A 23,856-nucleotide genomic window follows, 5' to 3' on the forward strand; every position below is an offset into this window, starting at 1 on the left:
AAGAAGGCTACTACTTATGATGGGAGTGTCCACCAAGTTGTGACCTGTCTAATAGTACTCACTGGGTGACACCAAAACTACTACAGTAGTACTCCGATCCGTCATCTCTAATAGATACCATCCCGTCTAGCTAATTTCAACGCTATCAATTCTCAATGGTATCTAGTGGGAACATCATAAGCATGAACATATGTACAGAACAGCGTACAAGGTATCCACAGGAATCTAAATGCCCCCTCCTCCTTTTTCTTCTCCTCATCGTCCATCCTATCCCCATTTTTGTTTTTGTGAGTACACTGCTGTCAATTCGCATGAAACAGAAACTTCCACCGACGCCTGAGATGCAATGCGCGATCTGGTCCTACATGACCGGGGGCGCAACAAACGTGTCTGGAATCCCATCAAACACCCAGTTAAGCGAATCGAACACCTCCGAGAATCCGGCTTCACTAATAAAGGCCCCTTGATCGAAGTTCGGGGGGTAGATCAACCCTGAGTCCGCCAGCGCCTCTTCCTGCTGCTGCCGGGTCATGGGACCGGCCGTCGCGGGAAGACTAGGGTTCGCCATGGTAGCTATCCCAGGTTAGTGGATACGATCCTCATCGTGACTATGATAGACATACCTTGCGGATCCTCAATGCTCTTCATTGGGCGGAATCGCTGCCGCCAACGCCAGACAGTATCATAGACATGACTCATGCTCATCCGGCAGCGCACTTTCAGCTGCAGGGCATCCTCTCCCGCCGAGCCCTCGGGGCTGCCCGCATTCCACATCTGCGCCAGAATGTCTGCCAGTCGCACTGGACGGTCGTGGTCCATGACACTAATTCTCCTAATGGCGGAGATGGCTCCATTGAACAATAACTTCCCATGTTCGAAATCGATGTGGCGTCGGAAGTCACTCTTCAGCAGCTTCATGAGGGCAAATGCGGCGGAAACAATCATCTGCAGAATGTAGTTGGTGGCGTGCCCGATAAGCTCGCCAGGTAAGGTTTCCAGATCGAGCACACGTCCGAGGAACGATGTAGTAGCGATGAATAATTTCGTCAAATCATCACTTCGTGCACTAGAGCCTAGGAATACAAAGTAACGTAGATGCAGCTCAGCTGCTCGTAGATGGATCATATTAATGTCTGTAGAGCAAGTTAGTGTCCGCCAAACAATAACAAAGCACCCGGACAACTCACTGGAAATATCGCGGCCGAATTCAACCTCCATGTCCCGAAGCTCATTCTCCAGAAGCTGCACAATCAGCAATTTCTCCGAGCTAATGAACTCCACCGGGTCAGGCTTGCTGCTGTATAGTGCTTTGGTTACACGGTCGCAGAACTTCTCAATGCGCAGTCGAGTCTTCAGGTCTTCAGAAGGTTGATAGTCTGCATCTCGAAGCGATGCGGGCTCGAGTGCCCAGTCGTAGATGGTTGATGGAGGTTGTCCGTAGCCGGTGGCGACGCTATTACAGTTAGCAGACGCTAGTAATAAGGGTAAGTGGACTTACTTCTGAGCCACAATGTTACAAATGACCCACGTCTGCAGACGATCCTTGACGGCCTCGCCTTGGACCTCCATCCGGAAAGTGGTGAACTCCTCCGCCTGAACTGGGCGGTGCAATCCAAGTTGCATGGAAATCTGCATCATCAACCCGCTAAGCATAAAGGTAGCATCGGTCCTCTGACTGGTAGTAGGCAATGGCCAGGTGCAGAGAAGACAAAGAGCCTTGACCACACGGTAGTCTTGGGGAACTCCGGTAATGGTAGACCAAAGCAGTCTGCTGAAAGGCCCCGAGAGTGCGCTCAGGAGGCCCGGCTCCGAAGGCGCTCGTCGGCTAGCGACGCAGATGATAGACCAGGCCTGCAAAGGACAACGGCGCAGATACTCATCCGGGGGCTTCTGCGGATTCAACAAGGGAAGAAACGGATGATAGTACTTGAAGAACCTGGACGTCTGTAAGCTACAGTAGCATAAATAGGTAGAGCAGGTATATTACTGTTCAAATAGACGAGCAACCCTTGTCCTGGACAGTGAGACATCTTCCAGCCTCCATGGATTATCATCTTGGGAAAGAATAGACCCATCTCTGTGCATGGTCAAAGGGGTAGCCATAGGCTGAGGCTCCAGCGGCGCCGACAGCGGCCGCGCCCTGCTCGCAACTGCCGCATCAGGAGGACAGAATACATCCTCGGAACACTGGGAGAGCTCGTCGCTGCCATTGGCTTCTACAGACTGCGACTGGTCACCAGTAGCAAGCCGCCGCCGGAGCTCTGCGATCTCCCGTTCCATCTCAGCATTACGCCTGCAAATATGACTGGTCAGGAATCATGAGGTCCAATAGGGAGAGGGGATCGAAGGTGAGAAGCTACCTCCGTTTCGAGATGCGTTTAAAAGTGGGCTCGACTTTGCATTCTATCTGAAGCCGGCGGCAGCGCGAACAAGCGTCCGCCGGAGTCTGCACAATGTCGCATCGAAGCTGTGAAATCGACCAGGTCCATGTTCAGCCAGTCGTATAGATGAGATAAGATGGGGCGAGTGGAGGAAGGAAGCTAAGCATCGATAGTGATATGCATAGATCCTCTCATCCGAGACACAATGGGAGAAAGTATGCCGACAGGCCGGAGATCGAGATTAGCTTACCTTTTGCTGTTTACACTCATTACAGGCCTTTCTACAGCCACCCCTCCGCTTGCCCGTGATGGCGGGGATCTTCTCCATGCCGCAAGAGTCTAAATTTTTGGAGGCGAAGTCGAAGCCAGTCACCGGCCGGGGCAGCCTCGGGGTGCTCCGAAGGTCGCTAGAGGAGGCCGGGGGAGTTATCAGATTGGCATGCGTCGCCAACCCAGTCGGTGCGAGGACACCCCGGAACTCCAGATCCATCAGTATAAATCAAGAAACATCCGACGGTCTTGGAACCGCGGGACCCGTTAACACATGCAAAATGATGAGCGCAATCAGATAGGAAACCAGCGTGCAGGTGCCGGAAATCGGCAGAAAACTTTGGGTGGGTTTTGGTGGGCGACGGAGGAAATATCTCGCGAATCTCGGCGGTTGATGGCAGCTGAGTCAGCTGGGTGGCTGCCTGGTTTTGCAGTCACCAATAAACTAGTAACTATAAAGATAGTAACTAGATGACGGATTGAATTAGCATCTTTCAATCCAGCAATTAATTTCTGGTAAATGAAAGCTTATCTCAAGTACCCCATGGTACATTCCATGATCCACTCTGGATACGCAAATTATACAAAGTATTATCTAGAACAGATCATTGGCATCTGACATTCCAGACATATGACGTAGGTGCATATTGATTCTGCATAGAAATATTGAAGAGTCATCTGATTTCAATGATTCCAATACTGAGATAAGTTATTATTCATCTGCATTATGATGGCAATAGTTAATGATGTAAGTGACATAATTATCAATCAAGGTAGTAGTAACTACATAACTAGGGAGTAGATCAATGCAGTAAGTAGTAGCCTACGGTAAGGAACACAACGCAATCAGGTACCAGTGACTAACTACTCAGCCACACACACCACCTCAGCCTCCCCCACGGCAGCCTTACCCGGAATAGCAACTCTCCAGCTGTCGGGAGTTCGTAGGCTTCCGCAATTACCCCCGAGCTTCTTACTATCCACCACTATCAAACTATATACCCACTCCCACTCCCACTCCTTCCCCCTCCAACTTACCGTTTCAGTACATCTGTGCTTCTTCTATCTTCTCGCTCATTAGTCGCTTTAACGCCTTTCCCGCACAACCCCCCATGGCAGACTCCGCTTTACACGATAGTCCAGCGCATGACCCCGATGCGCCACCATCGAGTGCCGGCTCTACCGGCCACCCCGGAGCTCTAGAGCCCCGTCCCGGCCCAGCCCCTATGTCGGAAGAATTGAAGGGTCGTCTGGACAAAGTTGTCTACTCAGATGTGCGTGATGTCTATGGCATGTTTATGGAGTTAGGTCATGGCATACTGATGGGAAGGTCCCCTCATTTATAGATCGGTGTCACCACTCTCCTGACCCGACTAAAGCAAAGTGTCTCCTCGGCCAAGGTGCGTTTCAGGTTCCACCCCCACCGCTGTCAAGTAACAAAGAAAGCACACGGACGCTAATCGATGACGCCAATGGCTACAGGATTTCTCTACTTTTCTCAAGAAACGCTCATCCCTGGAAGAAGAGCATGCGCAAGGCCTGCGGAAGCTCTCTCGTTCCCTTCACGATTCTGCGTACCGCAACGAGAACCGCCAAGGTACTTACAGTCACAATTACAATGAACTCAATCGTTTCCACGACCGCATGGCGGACCACGGACTTCAGTTTTCCGTGTCTCTGCAGCAGATGGCCGATGATCTCAACGAACTCGCGTCCACTATTGAAAAGGGCCGTAAGCAATGGAAGCAGACCGGATTGAGTGCGGAGAAGAGGGTATTGGAAGCGGAAACTTCTGCGGAGAAGGCTAAAGCAAAGTACGAATCGCTTGCCGAACAATACGACCGGGTCAAGACTGGTGATAAGCAGGGTGGAAAGTTTGGCTTGAAGGGTCACAAGTCGGCTGCGCAGCATGAAGAAGAGCTGCTGCGCAAGGTTCAGAACGCTGACTCGGACTATGCTTCCAAGGTCCAGGCTGCACAGTCGGCGCGACAGGAGCTGGTTTCGACCCTGCGACCTGAGGCGGTAAAAAACATTCAGAAGCTGATTGCGGAATGCGATTCTGGTCTCACACTGCAGTTGCAGAAATTCGGTGCGCTCGAAGCCCACACTTCGTTGCATGATTCATGCTAACCACTCTATAGCAACCTTTAACGAGAAGCTGCTTCTTGGACAAGGTTTAGCCATCAGCCCATTGAAAGATGGCTCGGCCAACCCTGCTCTTGCTCCAAAGAGCTTGTATGAAGTCGTTTCTCAAATTGACAATGAGAAGGACTTCAACGAGTACGTTCTCAGCCATGAGCGGAACCCTGCTGCTGTGACTTCAGACCAGATTCAATACAAACGTCATCCGGTGAGTCCTGCATGTACCGATGCCAATGTGTTCTCAGCTAAGTCTTGCATACCAGACACTTGGAGGATCATCTTCCGGGCCCGTTGTGCCTGCCTCGCAACCGACCACGCAGAATAAGCGCCAGTCAATGTTCCTGCCTCAATCATTCTCGCAATCAAACCTCCTTTCTTCTACTCCGGCATCGTCTCAACCCTCAGCACCAGCACCGGTGTCTGCTCCGGCTCCAGCTCCGGCTCCGGCGCCGGCACTTGCTTCTCCCCCAGCCACTGAATCATTGCCATATCCACAAAATCCTGATTCATACTCGTCTCCGCCTTTCCAGCCTCCCTATCCCACATCGAGATCTGAGCAACATCACTTGAATCAAGCTCCTGCGCTACCGGCGAAGACGCCGCTGGGACCAACTGGGAATGGCTTCCAGCCTAGCCCTAACCTTCCTCCTTTGAAGCCGGTGTTTGGCGTATCTTTGGATGACCTATATACCCGGGATGGGACAGCCGTCCCAATGATTGTTTACCAATGCTTCCAGGCTATTGAGCTTTTTGGATTGGACATGGAGGGTATTTATCGACTTTCTGGTAGTGCCACTCATATCAGCCACATGAAGGCGCTGTTCGACAATGGTGCGTTGGCCTCTCGAGTCACTAGGAATGAGCCCGAACTAACGAACGGCAGATTCATCGCAAGTCGATTTTACTAACCCAGAGAACTTTTATCATGATGTTAACAGTGTCGCTGGGCTCTTGAAGCAGTTCTTCCGGGACCTGCCGGACCCGCTGTTCACATCACATTTCTACAACGACTTCATTAATGCGGCCCGTAAGTAACCTTAACCAAGACTGTATGACTTTGCGCTAACCACTCCTATCTAGGCATCGATGATGACATCCAGCGCCGTGATTCACTCCATGCGCTAGTTAACAACCTTCCGGATGCTCATTACGCTACATTGAGGGCTTTGATACTGGTATGTCTACTAACTCTGCCCTGCCCTAATTGAAGACCTGTGAATTAACACATTGCAGCATCTCAACAAAATCCAAGAGCATTACACACAAAATCGGATGAACGCCGGGAACATTGCCATCTGTTTCGGGTAAGTCGTGACAGTCTTTCCCTCTCTATCTTGCCGACTAACAATCCCAGACCTACCCTTATGGGTGCCAATTCTGGCGGCAACATTGCAGATGCCGGCTGGCAGGTCCGAGTCATTGAGACTGTCCTAGTCAACACTTTCCAAATCTTCGACGACGACTAGATCCATCGCCTCTGCCCATTGACCCACAAGTTACTGAACGAACCCCAACCTCGCAGTTCTTGTTGCTGCCCTTAATCTTACGCGAATACCACGTTTCCCATTTTGCTACGATCTAACCGCCTCCATTCTTGTTCTTTTATTTATTTCCATTGTTCTTGCCAATCCCTGCTATTACTACGATTGTACATAGTATTTCCCTTGGGATGGGTAGGTCGCTGTGATTACTGATTTTCCGATGCCTTCGATACCAGGACACGAACCAGTACCCAACTAATCATCTCCTAAAACCACTAAAACCCATATTGTAAGCCCCAAGAGGTAGTAATTGAAATGTAAATAATTACAAGATTCAAATTGGTGAGATAATAGCCAATCAGATATAATACAGAATCGCAGCGAGAATGATATGCTATGAGCCCAGATATAGTCCGTCTGTCGTCAAAGACAAGAATCCAACGACGAACACAAAAGCGCAAGAATCAATCGACTGCATGGTATCGGGTAGTTCTCAATAACACATGATAAGAATCGAATTGGATGCGAAGCAGTAAGATGATTCCGCAGCCAACGGCAGATGCAAGAGGATTGGGGGGAGGGGAGGGGGAGATGATGTGTAGTAGTAAGTAGTAGTAGAAGCAGATACCAAGCTAACAGATGAACACACTTTTTTGTTGTGCTTCGTCACTGCGTATCAATACAATGCAATGCGGGCCTTGCAAACCACACACGGCCCTTGTTTGCTGGTTCAAGGAGTGGCCCCTAAGTGGAGAGGAGGCTTGGGTTGCACTCAGGTCTTGTTACAAATGGTGGGTTTGGGTTTCAGGATCGGATGTTGACTGGCTTATTTCTTTCCAGTCATCGTCTCCTTCATGGCCTCCATGCGGTCCGCCAGGCTCATGCCACGGGCGAAGAAGGGACTCTCCAGGTCTTCCACGGTCGTGGGGGTAGCGTGACCCCAGACGCGCCATTGGTCTTCCTCGCCGGCCCAGCGGAATTGCTGAATGACGAGGTATTCGGTGCAGTCCTGCTGCTTGGTGTTGTTGGCCACGGCGGTGCTGTCAGCGGGGACACCGTTGGGAGATGCCTTGGTCGTGCCCTTCGACTGGCGGCTGGTGATGCGCAGAACGACCTGGCGAACTCCGGAGTTGGGGATTTCGGGGATCTGAGTCGCACGATCCGACATGACGCGAACACCGGTGAAGTAGGTGCCCGGGGAGCGAATGTAACTGTCCAGGTTCCAAGTGACACGCTCGCCCTTGGGACGAGCAGCGATGCGGGTGCTCAGCTGGTTGGCAAGACCGGTGCAACACACCTTGCGCAGGGTAGAAGTATCGCCGCTATGTTTCGCGAGGATTGTTAATGAGCTGTATGGAGAGGGAGATGTCGTAGGACGAGTGGACTGGACACTTACGCGGCAAATGCAGTGTACATCCTCTGGTGGTATTCGGCAGCGATTTGTCGACGCTCTCTCAGTCTAAGTGCAAGGCCCTTGTTGAGCCATTTGCAGTAGGCGAGGATTCTGGTAGATTGTTAGCAGCTCGGACGTTGGCAGCCATTGAGCGGCGGTCCTGAAGGGACAGGGACTCACCCAACGAAGTTCTGAAAAGCCGACTTGATCCACAGCCATTCCATATGTAAACGCTCCGAGGGTTGCTGGAAGATAGAGGGCATGTCTCTCCAAAGCGGCCGGATGAAGGTGCCCGGCAAAAGTCCGATATCCTGGGGAAGATCCGTCCTAGGCATACCCCTACCCCGGGTTCGCATACTAGGTTGAGCGGGCGATGGCATCGAGATGTTCTGAGGCATGCCGCGGAGGCCAGCACTGCGTTGAGAGGATTGGGAAAGGTATCGGCGTTGGCATGGTGTAGCAATGGCCGGACCCGAGTGGAAGGCAGAGAAGGGAGCGTTGCTGGATCGAATGGCCGAGAAAACGGGGCCCTTGGACAGCGAGGACGCCATGACGAGAGTAGCGGCCAGAGGGAAAACCTCGACAGACGGGACAGAGCAAGACGCAGAGGCCGGGGGAGAGCTGGACGCAAGAGATGAAGCGCGAAAACGAAGCCAAAGAAATTCCGCCGAGCGGCCCCGGGGTCACGTGGCGGGTGGTTCTCCGCCGCGAGACTCGCCTTTTGGCTGATTTGGCTTCACTTGGATTGAAGTCTTCCCATGCACTTTCCCGCCTGTCGTGCATCTCCCCCAGCGTCATCTCTCGGCCTTCTCCCTCGAACGACAGGAGGAGCGTGTGCTCATTGATTCGGACTTGCCCTCCGTTGCGTTTCCCAAGCATTACCGACCGCCGCGGACATAGCACCGCCTACCTGATTGTTTCGTGGAGTTTCGCCGTGCACCAGAGAATCTACTATACCGCTTAGGGGTCCGATCAGAGACAATTTAGCTCTGGACCTACCACCAACGACTCTTTCTCGTCGGATCTGCCTGCCGCTTATTCGGGTAATATTTGCGTGACGGCCGCATATGCCGGGGTATTAAGGCTGGCTCCTCCTTATCGTGATGCTGCTTCTCCATCCTTCTCAACGTCTCATGCCCGGTCGTCTTCTCCTGAACCTGACTTGATTGCTTCGCTGTCGGATTCCATTCCCACGTCCCCCAACTCCTCATTCTATACTACTCTGGCTTCCATACTCTCAAAAGTGGATTCCAACGATAAAGCCGTGGCCCCCTCCTCCGCCCCCTCGACCGTCGTTCCGCCCTCCCCGGCCTCCTCCACCTCCCCCACTCCTAGTATCAACGATGCTGGTCATTCGGTCCCTTCTGCCCTTCATCCCCGAGTGGCCGTCATTCTAGGAGTTGATCGGAAATGGTATCTGCCGTTACTGATCTGTCGCGCGCTGAGCACCGTGCCCGCCGCGTGGTGGGGGCTCCGGTGTGCTTTCACCTTCCTGGCCGAACTGCTGCATATTCGACCAGGCATAGGACATGAGGGGTGGGCGGCGGCGATTGTCGGGAGTGTTAGTCAAGACTGGGATGTTGAAAGGCGATTCCGGGTAACAGAGGTGGCCTTGGCTATTATGTGGGTATGTGATTATCTCTCCTCTCTTCTCGGAGCATTGTACATTGGGAGAAAGGGTCTAACTATGACTACAGTGCAGTGCATCCGCGTATCTTTCCTACTTTTTTGCTGATTGTATGATGTCTCGATGGTATGCCAAACCTCGGATCCTAACATTCATGTGATTTACCGCTAACCTCCCCAGGCTTTTGAACTATACCCCACCAGCTGTTGTTATTCGTCTCCTTACTACAAACGGTTTGATTGCTTATATCACTTCTTGGGTCCTCTACCTCTCCGGAGCTTCGTCCGACCCCCGTTGTCTTTTACCCGCCTGGATATCCATTACCACTGTAAGCTTCCTGAGCTCGACCCTCATTGCATAATTTCCCCAGATGATCGGAATGTGTCAAGCTAACTCCCTCCTCTTTCCTTCCAAATCAGACCCTTACCTTCCTTTATCATGCTACCCAGAATCACGCGACAATCAAGCGTGAAACCGCAGCTGCACTTCTCGTCGTGGCTGTGGCCAGTTTCGTCAGCATGTCATCGCTTCTCCTTCAGTTGCATCTGACGCGTGAGAATGAGCCCGAAGTGCCCGTCTTCGTCATTACCCGTAAGCTTTGGGATTGGGCTGTGGCTATTTTCCTTCGCATGCGAGTGTCGGACGGGCGGGCTCCACTTGGGGAATTGTAAGCTAGAAGGGATTAGTTTTATCGACAGATGTACTACGGCGCAATGCCTGCTTCCATAGACTAGCTATCATTCCAATCTTGTACTCTCTTGCGCTAAAACAACATTCGTAAGTAGCTTAAATCTACCACACAGCAACCGTGTACTCCCTTTCCTAGAAGACATTGTTGTAAAACTGCTTAAAAATACGACAACTACGAAGATTAGAGTAGGAAGAAAGATTGGAACCGAAAAGGCAATAAAAGTTATTTCATCAAACCAATCCGCCAGGAATGAAAGTTCATTCTCGAGCAAGGATACGGTTATGACAGTTGAAGGCGGTAATGCAACACACCAACGACTAGAACATTTGAAGAATAACGAGTGATCGAGACCAAGCCTCCCCATCCTTTATTCAACCCTTGCAACAAAGCAGGCCGAAATATGTCCTTTCACGTACTGGTGGCCACACGAAGCCAAGCAGAAGACACGACACAGAAGAAGTAGAAAACAGAAGAAGTAAATCATCTATGAAGATATTGGGTATCTACCAACGCCTTGTTCCGTCATTATCCCATTCCAGATGTAGCAGTCGAGTCAGGGAAGCCAGACCCACTGGGCCTCTTTCCATTGCCTAATCGCGAATGGAAAGATGACCAACTTGATAGTGCATCAATTCGACAAAAGGCCCAAGTCCAGTATTCCGGGCAAAGAGCGGTAATAGCAGCAGACAATATATTAGACCGAACAACCCTCGTGGCAGTGGCGGGGACCGCAATGCCACATCAGAAGGAGGGCAGGTGGACACATACTGTCCCCTGCCGCACCGCTCTGAGGGAAACGTAGACTGGGAAGAAGGGACCGGAACGGGGGCGTGGCGTCTGGCTTAGAAACCGTGGACCTTGATGGTCTTGGCGTCCAGCTCGAGACCCTCCTTCTTGTCGGTCAAGAACTCCTGAACATCTTTACGCTGATCTCCCTGCAGCTGAATCACCTCTCCCATCTCGGTGTCGTTGACGATGGTGCCATTGCAGGCTGAAAGGGTATGTTAGTGACATGGCGATGTACGTAGGTAGTAGGCGACAACATACCGAACTTCTTCTTGATGACCTTCAAGATCTTCTTCTGATCGAACTTCTTAGGAAGACCCTGGACGGTAGTCAAGGTCTTACGACCATTGCGCTCTGTGGACGAATATGTGTTAGTCATAGGTAGATGGTGAGATAGCGTGGCGCCACCAGCGACGATAAAAGGGGTGAAGGCACCACGTGGAAGGGACAACAATAGAACGTACGTTGAATCCGTATATGGATGTAATTTTGAGACTGTTTAGTCTCGCCGGTGTCTTCGTCAGCTTCGGCGAAGGGGTCTGTGGAAGAGCACGTGTCAGCCTCAGGCTCTCATGACCAAATATTACCCCGCCAACTTGTGACGCAGTTGGACAAAAAGGACAACCCTGGCTACACAGCCAAGCCTTAGCAGACAGAGTCTACTTCACAATGATCTTTTCAAAAGACCATCGCAAGAAGACCAGCATCTGCTGCAGGCAGTGCCGCGAGCGCCTGGGGACGATGTCCACAGAAGGGGGGGGGGAGGTGGCGAAGCGACTCACCGAAGGTCTTAAGGTTTTCGATGGACATAAACTCGGCCTTTCGTCGTAAACGGCCCTTAAAAGCGGTGTATAGGAAGTGAGCGAGGGGAGAGAATTAGATCTCTGTGGAAATCGAAGTGATCGTAGAGTCTTGGGAGACTTGGAGTTGGAGGTTCAAAAGTGGATGAGGTGGTGTCGGGAAGGAAACAGGAAGAAGAACAGAAGAGCCTTTTGAGGGGCGCGGCGTTGCCTTAGCGCCCTTGTGGGGGAAGGCGGTGTGCCCGTGACTAAGCCCTCTTTCCCCTTCCAGCGCGGTGATCTGGTACGTTCCATCCATGACTGGCCCGTCTCTTAGGTTCAAGGTTCATTCTGATTGCTACCCTTTAGCTTTTTGGCGGGCTGAAGAGGCGTCGCGCTTCTAGACAAATGTTATAATTGGGTTTCCAAATTGGGGCGCTGATTGGACATCGGTGGCAACCGCCAAGGGCTTTCTCCTCTCCCTCCCTCCGTTTCCCCCGGGCTCCCCTCATACATACGCAGGTTCTACGCAGTGTTGAGCCTGTCTATTGCTGTCTAGCATATGATTTACATAGCAAATCCGTCATGCCAAGCTCATGCCATATACGTGCACCGAAGCCTGAGACACAGGACCCCTGAAATGTGTTGTGGACGGCTAGTACGGCATCCCAAGCTCGCCACAGTAACTTTGGTAATCAAACTATGTTCAGGCTTCTCTAAAGAGATAATGATAATATTATGGCAATTGAGGTATTAGGATGTTCATATAGCATCACAATCTCGCCCTGTACAGAAAAGTAAATGACAGGTGGCCGTAGGGCTCTGGACTGTTCATGTCCTTCGTCGTTCTACTACCGTCAAACCCAACTTTTCAACTCTTCCCTTTTTAATGCGAACTGAAAAACTTCGTGGTATTATAGTGTATCGGAACTCGTCGGCAATGGTATCACAGAAACGGTTGTCGCTTAAGGGGAAGGAGTGGTGGAAGCAGTAGCGCCCGGGGCAGCGCGCGCATTCTGGGGAGGCAGGAAGATGGGGAAGTAGGTCTATAGAAAGCACATTAGAGAGGATCCTATCGTTCGTCGGGATTTTCTGGCAACATACAACCACCAAAGCCATCACTATAAGCGCATGCAGCAGTTAGTTCACAAGTCCCTTGTAACGGGGGCAGAATGTGTACACGTACAGGACATCAAGACGGACATATAGGCCGGAGTCGAAGCAGTTCTCTTCTGGTCTGGAGTCTCACCGAGCCAGGACTGGAGCGAGAAAACGAAGGAGACCCTGGGTTGACTCAAGTTAGCCAACCATTGAAACGTTGGAGATGTTGTTACCTACCATCCGATCATTCTGCGCGCGCAAGGTTTGTTAGAATACACACACACACACACACAGACAATTGAGGCAATAGAGCTTGCGCTCACCTATTCCTGGTGAACATCTGTCGTAGGTATTAGCGCGTCTGAAGCTTGAACAGGCACGATATCTTCAGATCGGGGTTCGCGACTTACCGCAGCCATAGGCATGGTGCTAGACATGGCGCCTGAACCGGGCAATCAGCACATTGTCCTTGCTATTTCATCCACGATGTAATCTATCATCCATTCGTCACATACTAGACATGTCGGCCTCATCCTTGCTCTTGGGAGGGTCAATGTAGGGGATGGCTAGTAGACGACGTCGACGTCAGCGAACACACGCTCAAAATCGGAAGCTGAATATTTTGATAGTAGGACGTAATACTTACCGAGGTCCAACCTCCGCATATCCTTCTTGGATGCCATCTTGTCGCTTGATACTCCGAGGCTACTGCACAGGCCGTGAAAGAGGTACCTTCGTTCAGGTTGAGAGACAGGCGAACAGGCCAACCAAGCGATGCGTGACGCCAAGACCAAAGCGGAAAGGCTGCCCGGATCCGAGGTTTATCTCCCCCGGATGATAAGTTGTCCCATTAGATTATCCCATTATGAGTTCGCGAACGCATTGGCGACCGAAAGACGATCGCAATCAGAGCTAGTAGTTTTTAGCTATCTCTTAACGAATGCTACGTATTAAATTAATTATTGGACTAGTGGATGATATCGAGCAAACACACTCAAGAAGCGTGACTGCTTAGCTTCGGAGCCGGGCACCTTTAGATTAGCGTACTTAGTCCCTTCGGAGGACAGCTGTAGAGATGAGGGACCAGACAGAGATCCCTTCGGAGATCACCCATCTTCGGGTTGAGCCGTATCAGACACTCAGGTCAGCCTGCTCTGTACTTCTGATCAACTAACTTTAAGCGATAGGGGCGATCAACAGTGATACGGTCAGCGATTGGAATCAAGATCAGCTCAGGTGTCGCAAACACCAGCACCCTCCCATTTCTGACCGGGCGGGCGATGCAAGATACACACGCATGCACAGTGCTTTCTGGAAAAAATAACACCAAATGATAAAGAGATGGAGAGTCTCACGACCTATCTATCTATTCCAAGAAATAGGCGTATAATTATTTGTTTTGCAATTAATTATTCATGTGCATAAGGGGGCGTTGGGCTGGGCTTCCGACGGAGGACCCATTCCGTGGCTGTCCAGAACCGAGCAGCCCCTTTCGCAAACCCCGATTTTAATCCGGACCATGCTTGTGTACCTATCCGCTCATCTCACCGTGGCCATTTGCGAGCTGGGACAGCCAGGGTTGCACTGCATCCTGCGGCTAGGATAGGTGTTACTGAAAGGCTGCTCCATGGCCAGTATCTGGTACCAGCCCGTGATGCGCCAGTCTGTGCGCTCGGAGTTTCCGGGATGATCCAGTGCGTTCAGCACATGGATCCCTGTTCCCGGTATTTAAAACAGGAGATCTCTGCTGAGTAGATACCCAGTAGCACAGGGCAGGCGTAGGTGCTCTAGTGCGTAAAGGACCGGAGGAATTGTGGCGACCTGAAGGCAATCAAAACACTATATCTATCCATCTACAGGCTAAAAGGTCATGGAAGATCTACAGCGATGTGCCACTTAAGATGCGGAGAAGCTTGGAATCAGACGGCATAGTCATACGGTCCTCACAGTCTCCCACGCAGTGTCATGCCACTGTGGAGGGGGTGCATCCCACAGCCGGACGTTTGAAGATGGCAGGTGGGAGATGGCAGTGACGGGGATGGTCAAGAAGAATAATATCATGACACATGTCTAACATCCTTCGGCAATGGATCTTCCCGACGGGGCTCGGGGCGCTTAGGCAGGAGAAGACTGGAGGAATCCGAGAGAATGGGATCCCCTTGATCCAACGGCCCACAGGGTGATGGAGAGTGGGTTTCAAGGCGAAAAACTAGGAAAAAAAATGTCTTGGAGAAGGAAGAGACGGAAGTGTGCTTCAAGCAAAGTTTGAATAGTCTCCATCTAGGGTTGGTTTTAGTCGGGATACTGAATCGGATAGTTGAAAATTGTTCACCGTATGTTTGTTCGATTGTGACAGTCAGGGAAAATTAATATCCCCTCGCCCCTCCTTCTCCAGGGAGATCGCACACGTATCACCTTGTGTGTGCTACAGGTAGAATTGATGGAACATGACAAGATTCTATTACCTTGCAAACGCCGCACAGATTGCGCATCACAGATAAATCCCCGGGGGGGTCACTACTGTAAGGCGACGCAAACAAGTTGGGATTCAATCCCAAAGTACTGTCCGTCGAGCAGGGATCGACCTTAAAACGGGCCGATCTGCGGAGTTAAGATGGCTGTGGTTGGGTTAGGCACGGAGAGTCGCCTCGCCATGGTCCCTATCTCTTGATTCAAGTGGCTCCTGGGAATTTCCATTTCTCATCCGATCCTAGCCTGCTAGCCACTGGCGGAAGAATGGGGCGATATGCCGCGATATCATCAGGTAATCGCGTCGAGTTGCAGGTTCAGAATCATCCGAATGAAGGGGACCCCCATCATCTGATGCCAAGATGATCGATTCAGGATTGGTTGATAGATTTACCGAATAGCGTGATCACTTGCGGTGGACTAGGCCATCCGACAGACCAAACAATCTTCTGGTTAGTAAGTTCTTCATGGATTGAGTCAGTCGGCGTCAGTTGCTGAATGCGGAGAGGGAAGCCTGGGGGAAAGTCGGGTAGATCAGGCAAGATGTACAGAAATAAAAAAAGAATATGTACAGTAAGTCAGGAATTAGTTTGGTTTCAGTCTAGATATTCAGCAGCAGGAACACTGTAGATACTCCGGGCCTTGACTACTACTAGAATATGTACAATGTAGGTATTCTGTGGGTATTATTAGCCCCAACCATCAGGGATAACTACGGAGTACATACTTACTACTACGTACGTACTAGTTTAGTTATCAGCCCTCGGATTAGCCTATGGATAAGCTGGCTCCGATCATCAATTCAAGAGGATCCATCAAATGCAAATACGGATCCCCCCTCCCCCATAGCCGGTATTACAGCGGTATTGCACCACGCTGACTGGCAGCCGTCAGCCGGATAATTTACCGTCTCGAGCCGGTAATCCTTGCCCCCTCTCGGGCTACTGCGACTTCCTTCTTGGGTAGGTCGGTCATACAGGTGCCAGTTGGTCCTCCTTACGTTATCTCCAGATTCGCTCTCTTCGGCCACCGTCTTCGGCTTTTTCCTGGTCTATCTCTCCTTCTCTTCTACTTTACTTCTTCTTTCTTCCTTCTTGGTCTTCTATCTGCTTTCCTTCCTATACTATCCCCCTTCCGCTGGGCATCTTCGTTTCCATCTCTTCCGCCATCGGATCCATTGACCTTTTCCGCCTTGCCCCCCCGAAACTCTCAGTTCCGCGACGGTTACCGGGGTTTAACCTCCGTCTCCTCCACCCCATAGCCGCTCCACCCAGCTCCTCGATTCGTTTAACCGCACCAGAGTCAATTTGAAAGGATCGAATGTGTAGTATACCGGTCCTGGTTCTATCAGGCACATCACCAATCTACATTACAAGCGTCCGGTGACCATCCCTGAGGATAGTCGTGTAGCCGTCGTGACGGCGCGGTGCCAATGATCAGATCCCGACGCTTGGATACACCATGAAGCTGACATGATACCTCATTCTTCCGCCGGCGTCCAGCCATGGGGCCGTTCCCTGCGCGCCCTCAATAACGGCTCAGGACGCGTTGATGCTTCCCAAGCTCTGGTTCAGTCCGACCCGCAGCTGGAGAAGCTGTCAATGTCCATGCCGCAACCGCTACCCCGACAGCCGGCAGTCATCGACCTTACCGCGAATACCAGCGACTCTCAGGACCGAGAGCCCCCTGCGAAACGACTCAAACTAGATGCGCCTCCGGGATCATGTCCGCCTGAGGGAAGTCCAGCTCCGGGAAGTGGAGAAGCGAGAAGCACCCCAGGGACCGCAAGTTCGAAACCAAATCCGCTTGCCTGGCGCGGTCGACCAGTATGGTCGTTCCAGGCTCTGATTTCGGAGACGACTGGGGCTGTGGAAGCGAAGGAAGATGATACCAATTCTCAGGGGAAAACCCCTGCATCGCCGCCACCTTTACCTCTCATTCCTTGGAAGCCCGCTCCGCAAGAAGCCTCCGGAAGCAACAGCGCAAAACCAGCAGATGTCGCCTCTGCAAAGGAAGTGCAAACAACTCCCTATCGTATTGTTGTACCCCCTGTTGCGCCAAAACTGAAAGGGGAGAGTAAGTCGATCCGCGCGATTATCCGTATGTAAGAACTCGTCTAATTGCATATTTCTGGCTTAGGAGTCGCGGACTTTTCCCCTTGGACGGGCAACCACCCGGAAGATACGCTGAATGACCATACTGCAAAACAAGGACATTACGATCGTACGCAGGTCTCGCAAAACGAGTCTAATACAGCCCGTCCATCTCTGTACGCGCAGTTGAAGCATCGATCGGGTCTTCAGATGCTGTCGTCCGTTTTCGCCGCTGCTCTCGAGAAGCGCCAATCCCATAGCACGATCGCTACTCCCTCGAGCTTCAAACCTCCCCCGCGCGTCACCTTGACAGATAACAAACGTGAAGCTTGGCTTCGGGATCTTGCCAATCCGTCCGTCCCGTTGCGCAGACTGAGCCGGACTATCCCCCATGGTATTCGAGGCAAGGTGCTGCTCGATCAATGTTTGGGCAAAGGAATCCCGGTTCCGCGAGCTATATGGCTGGCCCGGTGTGTCGGCGCTAACGAAATCCGTGCTTTCAAGCGAAAGGGCACGAGCGGGACGCTCGCTCTGGGTCTCGAGACCAAATGGGTCCGCGATTGGACATCAACTGTCCAGCAGTTCCTTGAAAGCGTAATAGGTACTTGCGGATCATCAGACTGGAAGATGAAGATGACATATGCGTATGCCATACCTTTCTTTTCCCGTTACATATTTACTTACCCATCATAGTGTCAGCTTAACATCGCGTTTATTTTTCGAGCGACTGCTAGACCACGACCAATATCTCAGTTGGTTCTTGGTATCTTTAGAGGCCGCGCCACTAAACACCGTGCCTGTGTGGCTCTTAATGCTCGGTATATATTGGAACAATATTATGCGCTATCGGAAGCGTGGTCGACGATTGGCTGAGGTGTTACTGGAGAAGCTGCGTTTGGTGCGCTCCTCAATTTCATGCTTATATTTCATAGCTAATTGGCGTAACAGATCAAGCAGCCAGGACAAGCTACAGCCCTGGAACCGTTAGTTGATCGTTTATCTCGATGCATCAGGAGATTGGTACTCGAGCACACGTCCTCCGTTATCCTCCCGGCATCCTGGGATAAATACAAGGACTTGATCGCTTCATGCTTGAATCTGAAGGAACTACCTGACAAGACAACACTTCAGAACCTTGCGGAGCGTAACGTACGAGTTCAGTTGCCCACTAACCGCCAAGGGACGAGTCAACAATTGCCTCAGCAACATGTCATTCATTTGTTCGATTCCATACGGTCTGCACACGATGTTTTGTCCACGTCCTCGGCCTGCTTGAACGCCGTGGAAGACAAGGCTACTCTGGTCGCGAAGCTACTTGAGTGGGCAGCTACTCCGTTTCGTCATGGGTCCCGCCGCGTGTATACGAGTGTTCGCCTGCTTCGGAAGTGGAAGATGTCGGGAATGGATGTTGAATCTTATATTCTCGCTTTCCTTGCGGACACTCAGATAACCAGTCGCGTCAATATGGACAATGTCTATCATATAATCGCCGAACTTGTCCGGTCTCAGACATTCTCTGTGGGCAGGTACCTACAGTGGCTGATGGCAAAAGGGGTAGCGAACGATCCTTTACCCGATCAAAATAAGGTCAGATGCCTTCTCCTAGCGTTAGTTGACGATTATATTGACCAAGTGAATTGTAGGCTATTAAGGACGACGTACGCCTTCTTATACAACTTCCATTGGCTCGTTTGCCAGAATATGTCCGTAACCTCCGCAACACGCTGTTGAGTCGCGCCGGAATTACTGCTTCACACGAGGAATCAACTATTGAAACTGTCAAAGCGTCTATCGCTCAACGCCTTCCGAAGATCTTTGGGCCACAGGCAAGTGATGCAATGTTGACCGACCAGCCATTGTCAAGTTTGACATGGGCAGTCAAATCCGAGATTGGCCTGTGGATCCGTCGTGGGGTATCTGGACACTGTCGTGATCCAGTGAGGTACGCTGATGTCACTCCCTGGAAGTATGCCCAAGGCCTAACAGCTGCTAGGAAATATGCACATATACCCATGCTTGCTGATTCGGGTGTTTCTGCACTCACTCCTGTCGAGTTTTATAATATCCGCGACGTACTGGAAAGCTTTGGAGATATATCGATGCTTGCCGACGTGCTCAAGCAGGCGACAAACTGCGATGACAATATTGTCCTGGCATCCGTTGCTGATACCATCAATTATCATTTCGACTCTTTGAGTGTTATTGGTGCTGCGACAGATCTCTTTAAAGGGCTTTTTGAGTCCTATGCTCGCCTCAAGAGGCTTGGAGCGCCCGGTTTAGATCTCATCTTTTCACTGATCGAGCTGGGGCTACGGATTCCCAGCGAGTTCAACACCGTTGCTCTTCTGCGTCAAGATTTGTCTCGTATTGAGAACAAGTCCGCCCTAGCTGCACCATCTCCGTTGTCGGACAATCTCTCCATGGCTTTCAATGACGCCGACTCTTCGTTCCAGGAGAAGCTAGATCAGATCCTATTCTCCGGAGGGGGAATGGATGAATCCACTATGGACTCTATATTCAATTCATTGACTGGGGCATTGGCGAACGAGAATGGTCACGTCAATCTGTCGGCGAATGACATATGCAGGTACCTGGCTTACCTGAGATCCTTCCATCCTAAGCGGTTCGATGCCAGGCTGGTTCGCTGGGTATGTGGTGTTCTAAAGTCACCTTCTCGGTTCGCAATGGTCCGTGTCCTACCTCCTCTTATCGGCGTTGGTTGCGTTACCATACATGCATTCGTGATGCTTGTGAAGAAGCTTTTGCAATCGGAAAGGATAGCGTCCGTAGTCCCCAAAGTCACGGATCTGCAGCTGGATCTTCTTGAACTCCTAGTTCCACAAGAGCCGAGCGGGAGCCGTTACACAGATATGGTATGCATTATCACTTTGCTTCTAGCTACGCACCCTCATTTCCTTCCGCTAGTCCTGAAGCATGCCCTGCAGTTGTCTAACTCTTCTGTCTAGGTCACGTACCGCTACTATCTAGCGCAACAAGAGTTCATTGACAAGCATCCCGAGGAGTGCCTCAATATCATCCGTGCTGCTGTGCCACTGATTAGTACTAGGCAGACAGAAAGTGCGGGTGAAGCGAACGCGGCAGACCTAACGAAGTGCGCCATGATTTTGCTCCAAACCTTACTCACACAGAAACCAGAACGCATGGTACAATGTTGTACGCAAAAGTTAGTTGGTCAAGATCCGGCATCCACAATGATCCTACAGAAGGCTCTCGATGCTTTACTCGGCTTCAATCCACAAGGTTTGTTTGCAGTTACCTGCCTGTTAGGTCTAGGCTAACACCCTTCCAGATCCCCAGGCTATGTCTGAGGCTGAGAGAGTCATTGGCATGAACAATGACTTCTCGCTCCCTATCTGTCAGTTGAAGCTCCAGCTCTTATTTAATGCAGAGGCTGGGAATGGAGTCGACAATGGTATTGTGGATGTGATGTTCAAGGCGGCGATGGCTGATGCTCGCTCAAAGCGTTCCCACTGGTACGGTTTGGTGAGTCTGATGAACCAGGATGCGGTGCGACAGGTATGAGAATAGCCAACCCTTTGCTCTTGTCTCATCTTCGCTAACTGTTTCAGATCCGCGAGCGAGCTGAAAAGGGCTTCTTTTCTGTTCCTATCCTGGAAGAGCCTATCGGCGATCCTACAGTGGCGGACAAGTCAAACTCCATTGAAACCGCTCGGCTTTATCTGGCAATTATTGAAAAGATAGCATATAGCATTCCCGAAACGGGTGTACCATCTGTTGCGCCCATGTTGGTGGAAAAAATGGAGTTGCTTCTCCAGAAATTCATCACCATGCAACCAAACCCGTCTACTCCCGCAGAGTCGTGTCAGATAGCTCAGGCGCGCTCGAACTTCGAAAGAAACCTTGCATTTTGGTTCTCAGCTCTGCTCAGGCTCGTGGTCATCCACAGATCAGCATTCAATACGGCGGCATTAACACCTAAACCAATCGGTCTCCAAGAACAAGCTCGCATGTTGGTCTCTATCTTCTGCATCACTCTCGCACGTCTCCCAGACCGAGTTATTCGCCTCTACCCGTCAGCGAATTATTTCCCTCATCCTGTGCAGTCGGAAAGCTACCGCCCATGTCCCGGGATTTTACTACAGACCCACGCTTTGGACGTTGCAGCAGCCCTGATCGATACGTTCCCGGACGAAGCACGACAACAATGTGCCCGTTTCCTCAAGGAGAAATGCCCTCCTTTTCTTCAGTTCCAAAACGATTCCCGGTTCCTCTATCTTCTCGGGCCCGTGATGGATGCACCAACGCTTAACTCATCCCAGCCCGCGTCTCTACCATCTCCTGCGGCCGGTGGTTCAACCCCAACACCCACTGGCAATCTTGCTGGCGGGCCTCCTAATTCACAGAGCCTCTCTGCGGCGTCGGGCCTACCCGCTGGGCTATCTGAAGGTGTCAATTGCATTGCTAGCCACCTTCGGTTGCAGTACCGTGGTCGCGTTCTCGGCGCGTATCCGGTCCGCCCCTGGGAACTTCTTGAGGACGCTGCTCCAATTGTCGGAATGAACGACACTGCCGTGAGCCTAAAATACTTTGACGCCCGACGCGTCAGAGCCTAGGCAATTCGCAACTCACCCCGTATATAATTCACTGTTTTCTCTCCATGATTTGAGCCTTCATGTGCTGTGCTTGCCTTTTTGCTCGATACCATACCCATATTTTTGCATATATTGTCAATCTCATGTTGCTATACCTATAGGATCTGTTACGTCCTTCCTCCATCACTCTTTTGGTTACTTTCTTTCGTTCATTTGTTAACATTCTAACTGCGGGTATCGATGTTGGCGAGCAAGGGTGCACTGGTTATTGCCGTTTTTGGGATTTTGCTTTTGGTTACTTTCTTCGAGGGCATCTGGGGGTTGTATATAAGATAGAGACGGGCGTTTTGGTGGGTTGGGTGGCTCATACTTATATAGCATTTACGATTGGCATCAGTATTTGAAACTGGCATTTGAATATTTCGTTCGGGGCATGATTTTGCGCATAAGCATGTACTGTCTATCTCTTGGGCGGCATTTGAGATTACTTGGGCTTGATTCCTAGTACATACCACTAAAGTAATGACTCAAGAACGGCAGGTGGCTTTCTAGTAGTAACGCTTTACAGTAGGACGCTTTTCAAGTGATAATAATATTTCCCCAAATCAACAATGCGCACTCATCACGATTCGTGATAGTGGGTTCTTCATGCAGTTAGTTGTCAATCAATATGATGATATTGAAACCAGTGGAAACTAGCTTTGTAGGTCTTGAGATTGGGTTTTCCGCATTCCGTCGGCCGCATTTCAGGACAGACTAACTAGGAAATGAGTGCGGAAATATTTCCCTGAGAACATCGAAGATGATGGCACATTAGTACTGTGTCTGATTCAAAAAATGTGTACAGTAGCCAGTAAATGCACAAAGTCTTTCAACATCGCACGTTAATATACCGCTAACCAATCAATACTAGTTACTGAATAAGTAGCTGACTCATGCATGTATCTATCTCTGAGCTAGTCCTCAAGATCATCCCCAGATACACTACTAAAGTAAGTTTAGATTCCACCCATGAAAAGTCCTTTATTCCGTCGAAGGCTTTCTCAGCTCTGGGGACTAGCATGTCCCATGCGGCAGATATGCTGTCGAAAAGGAGATTATTTAAATCCCAACATATTTCCCCGACCTGCTCCTGCAACTCATCATTGATCCCATTCATCAAATCAATCTAATATCCTAACAACCACTACTATTAACTCCAATTTCTTCAATTCTTCCGCTCAGTCCATCAACCCTATCTCAATATGAAGACCTTCGCCATCCCCCTCCTAATCGCCACGGCCTCCAGCCTCGCCGTCGCTTCATCCCTCTGTCCTTTGAATAACACCCCTAAGTGCTGCACTGTCGATCCCTCGGGCCTATTTCCTTCGGGCTGTGTAGAACGTAAGTTGGCTGCTTGTTGTATTAGTATCATACATATGTGACTGCTAACTGCCTATCGTCTTTATAGCTAGCACAACCCCAACCAGCACTGCCGAGTTGAACTCCGTTTGTAAAGCGCAGCAGAAGGAGGCTCGGTGCTGTGTTATATCTGATACTTTGCTGGAGAATGTCTGTAATCCGGTGATTGATGCTTAAACACTACTGAGGTTGGAGTTGGGATATCTCGAGGAAATTTTGAAAAGTTTTTGTCCTTTTAATAATTGAACTTAGTTACTCTCTGCAGATCCCTATTTAGCCTTTACTCATTCATCACTGTAGATTGAACAGCTCCCCGACAGCCAACACATGGTACTGATTTGGTGGCTATTTGCGGAGAGGTAGAATAGGAGGCTAGTTGCTGTTCTTCTCCTGTGTATGATCAAGGGGTTCTTTGTGGTCCGGTTGTTGGTCTTTAGGGTTGGGGTTTGGGATGGAAGAGTATGCATTTGCGTTTCATTACGATGTTTGTTTAGGTTCAGAACTGGGTTGGGGGAGTGGGTCTGGGGATTTAGACAGGTAGTAGGCTGTTGACATTAGATTATTCTGTTGGTTTGTTTACTACTACTTGTCAGCAAATATTGTTTTTGCTTTTTTGAGTCTGGATACATGAATATGGAACCATATAAATACATATAAATGAAGAACAA

The 23,856-nt window shown here is 50.5% G+C and overlaps 9 protein-coding genes across 9 annotated transcripts; 4 read left to right on the forward strand and 5 right to left on the reverse strand.

Moving 5' to 3' along the window:
* Positions 1-361: 361 nt before the first annotated feature.
* On the reverse strand, positions 362-2,871 carry BO87DRAFT_311460 (transcription factor domain-containing protein; the record flags this gene model as incomplete). The annotated part of the gene is made up of 7 exons (XM_025619540.1): positions 362-573; positions 624-1,133; positions 1,188-1,453; positions 1,499-1,936; positions 1,988-2,293; positions 2,361-2,446; positions 2,632-2,871. 7 exons carry the CDS (start codon positions 2,869-2,871, stop codon positions 362-364), a joined length of 2,058 nt encoding a protein of 685 aa, XP_025478544.1.
* Positions 2,872-3,640: 769 nt separating this feature from the next.
* On the forward strand, positions 3,641-6,622 carry rgd1 (putative Rho GTPase activator (Rgd1)). Its single transcript, XM_025623612.1, has 9 exons — positions 3,641-3,925; positions 3,998-4,051; positions 4,134-4,740; positions 4,793-5,001; positions 5,057-5,624; positions 5,677-5,820; positions 5,874-5,968; positions 6,027-6,097; positions 6,148-6,622. Exons 1-9 carry the CDS (start codon positions 3,764-3,766, stop codon positions 6,257-6,259), a joined length of 2,022 nt encoding a protein of 673 aa, XP_025478545.1. The 5' UTR covers positions 3,641-3,763; the 3' UTR covers positions 6,260-6,622.
* BO87DRAFT_361513 (uncharacterized protein) lies at positions 6,619-8,412 on the reverse strand. The gene is made up of 3 exons (XM_025621591.1): positions 7,848-8,412; positions 7,671-7,778; positions 6,619-7,596 (listed from the first exon to the last, which is right to left on the reverse strand). The coding sequence occupies exons 1-3, from the start codon at positions 8,216-8,218 to the stop codon at positions 7,101-7,103; spliced, it is 975 nt and encodes a 324-aa protein (XP_025478546.1). The 5' UTR covers positions 8,219-8,412; the 3' UTR covers positions 6,619-7,100.
* A 303-nt stretch (positions 8,413-8,715) lies between these two features.
* On the forward strand, positions 8,716-9,998 carry BO87DRAFT_439243 (uncharacterized protein; the record flags this gene model as incomplete). Its single annotated transcript, XM_025627922.1, has 4 exons — positions 8,716-9,294; positions 9,365-9,420; positions 9,475-9,622; positions 9,714-9,998. Coding segments are annotated over 4 exons (1,035 nt in total), but the record flags the coding sequence as incomplete, so codon positions are not given.
* On the reverse strand, positions 9,999-10,627 carry BO87DRAFT_92418 (uncharacterized protein). The gene has a single exon (XM_025629673.1). The coding sequence runs from the start codon at positions 10,347-10,349 to the stop codon at positions 10,032-10,034; it is 318 nt and encodes a 105-aa protein (XP_025478548.1). The 5' UTR covers positions 10,350-10,627; the 3' UTR covers positions 9,999-10,031.
* BO87DRAFT_92065 (translation initiation factor eIF1) lies at positions 10,589-11,846 on the reverse strand. The gene is made up of 4 exons (XM_025629672.1): positions 11,554-11,846; positions 11,236-11,310; positions 11,033-11,125; positions 10,589-10,976 (listed from the first exon to the last, which is right to left on the reverse strand). Exons 1-4 carry the CDS (start codon positions 11,579-11,581, stop codon positions 10,828-10,830), a joined length of 345 nt encoding a protein of 114 aa, XP_025478549.1. The 5' UTR covers positions 11,582-11,846; the 3' UTR covers positions 10,589-10,827.
* A 669-nt stretch (positions 11,847-12,515) lies between these two features.
* On the reverse strand, positions 12,516-13,334 carry BO87DRAFT_427173 (uncharacterized protein; the record flags this gene model as incomplete). Its single annotated transcript, XM_025627393.1, has 8 exons — positions 12,516-12,596; positions 12,655-12,671; positions 12,737-12,834; positions 12,889-12,900; positions 12,975-12,991; positions 13,062-13,093; positions 13,167-13,217; positions 13,298-13,334. 8 exons carry the CDS (start codon positions 13,332-13,334, stop codon positions 12,516-12,518), a joined length of 345 nt encoding a protein of 114 aa, XP_025478550.1.
* Positions 13,335-16,592: 3,258 nt separating this feature from the next.
* BO87DRAFT_311455 (mediator of RNA polymerase II transcription subunit 12) lies at positions 16,593-21,808 on the forward strand (the record flags this gene model as incomplete). The annotated part of the gene is made up of 9 exons (XM_025619539.1): positions 16,593-17,196; positions 17,260-17,857; positions 17,907-18,111; positions 18,162-18,800; positions 18,857-19,155; positions 19,207-20,086; positions 20,180-20,474; positions 20,524-20,750; positions 20,804-21,808. 9 exons carry the CDS (start codon positions 16,593-16,595, stop codon positions 21,806-21,808), a joined length of 4,752 nt encoding a protein of 1,583 aa, XP_025478551.1.
* A 1,000-nt stretch (positions 21,809-22,808) lies between these two features.
* BO87DRAFT_377683 (uncharacterized protein) lies at positions 22,809-23,367 on the forward strand (the record flags this gene model as incomplete). Its single annotated transcript, XM_025623613.1, has 2 exons — positions 22,809-23,170; positions 23,238-23,367. Exons 1-2 carry the CDS (start codon positions 23,032-23,034, stop codon positions 23,363-23,365), a joined length of 267 nt encoding a protein of 88 aa, XP_025478552.1. The 5' UTR covers positions 22,809-23,031.
* Between the last annotated feature and the right edge of the window lie 489 nt (positions 23,368-23,856).

The sequence above is a fragment of the Aspergillus neoniger genome (assembly GCF_003184625.1).
Source record: "Aspergillus neoniger CBS 115656 unplaced genomic scaffold BO87scaffold_21, whole genome shotgun sequence".
Taxonomy (NCBI): Eukaryota; Fungi; Ascomycota; class Eurotiomycetes; order Eurotiales; family Aspergillaceae; genus Aspergillus; species Aspergillus neoniger.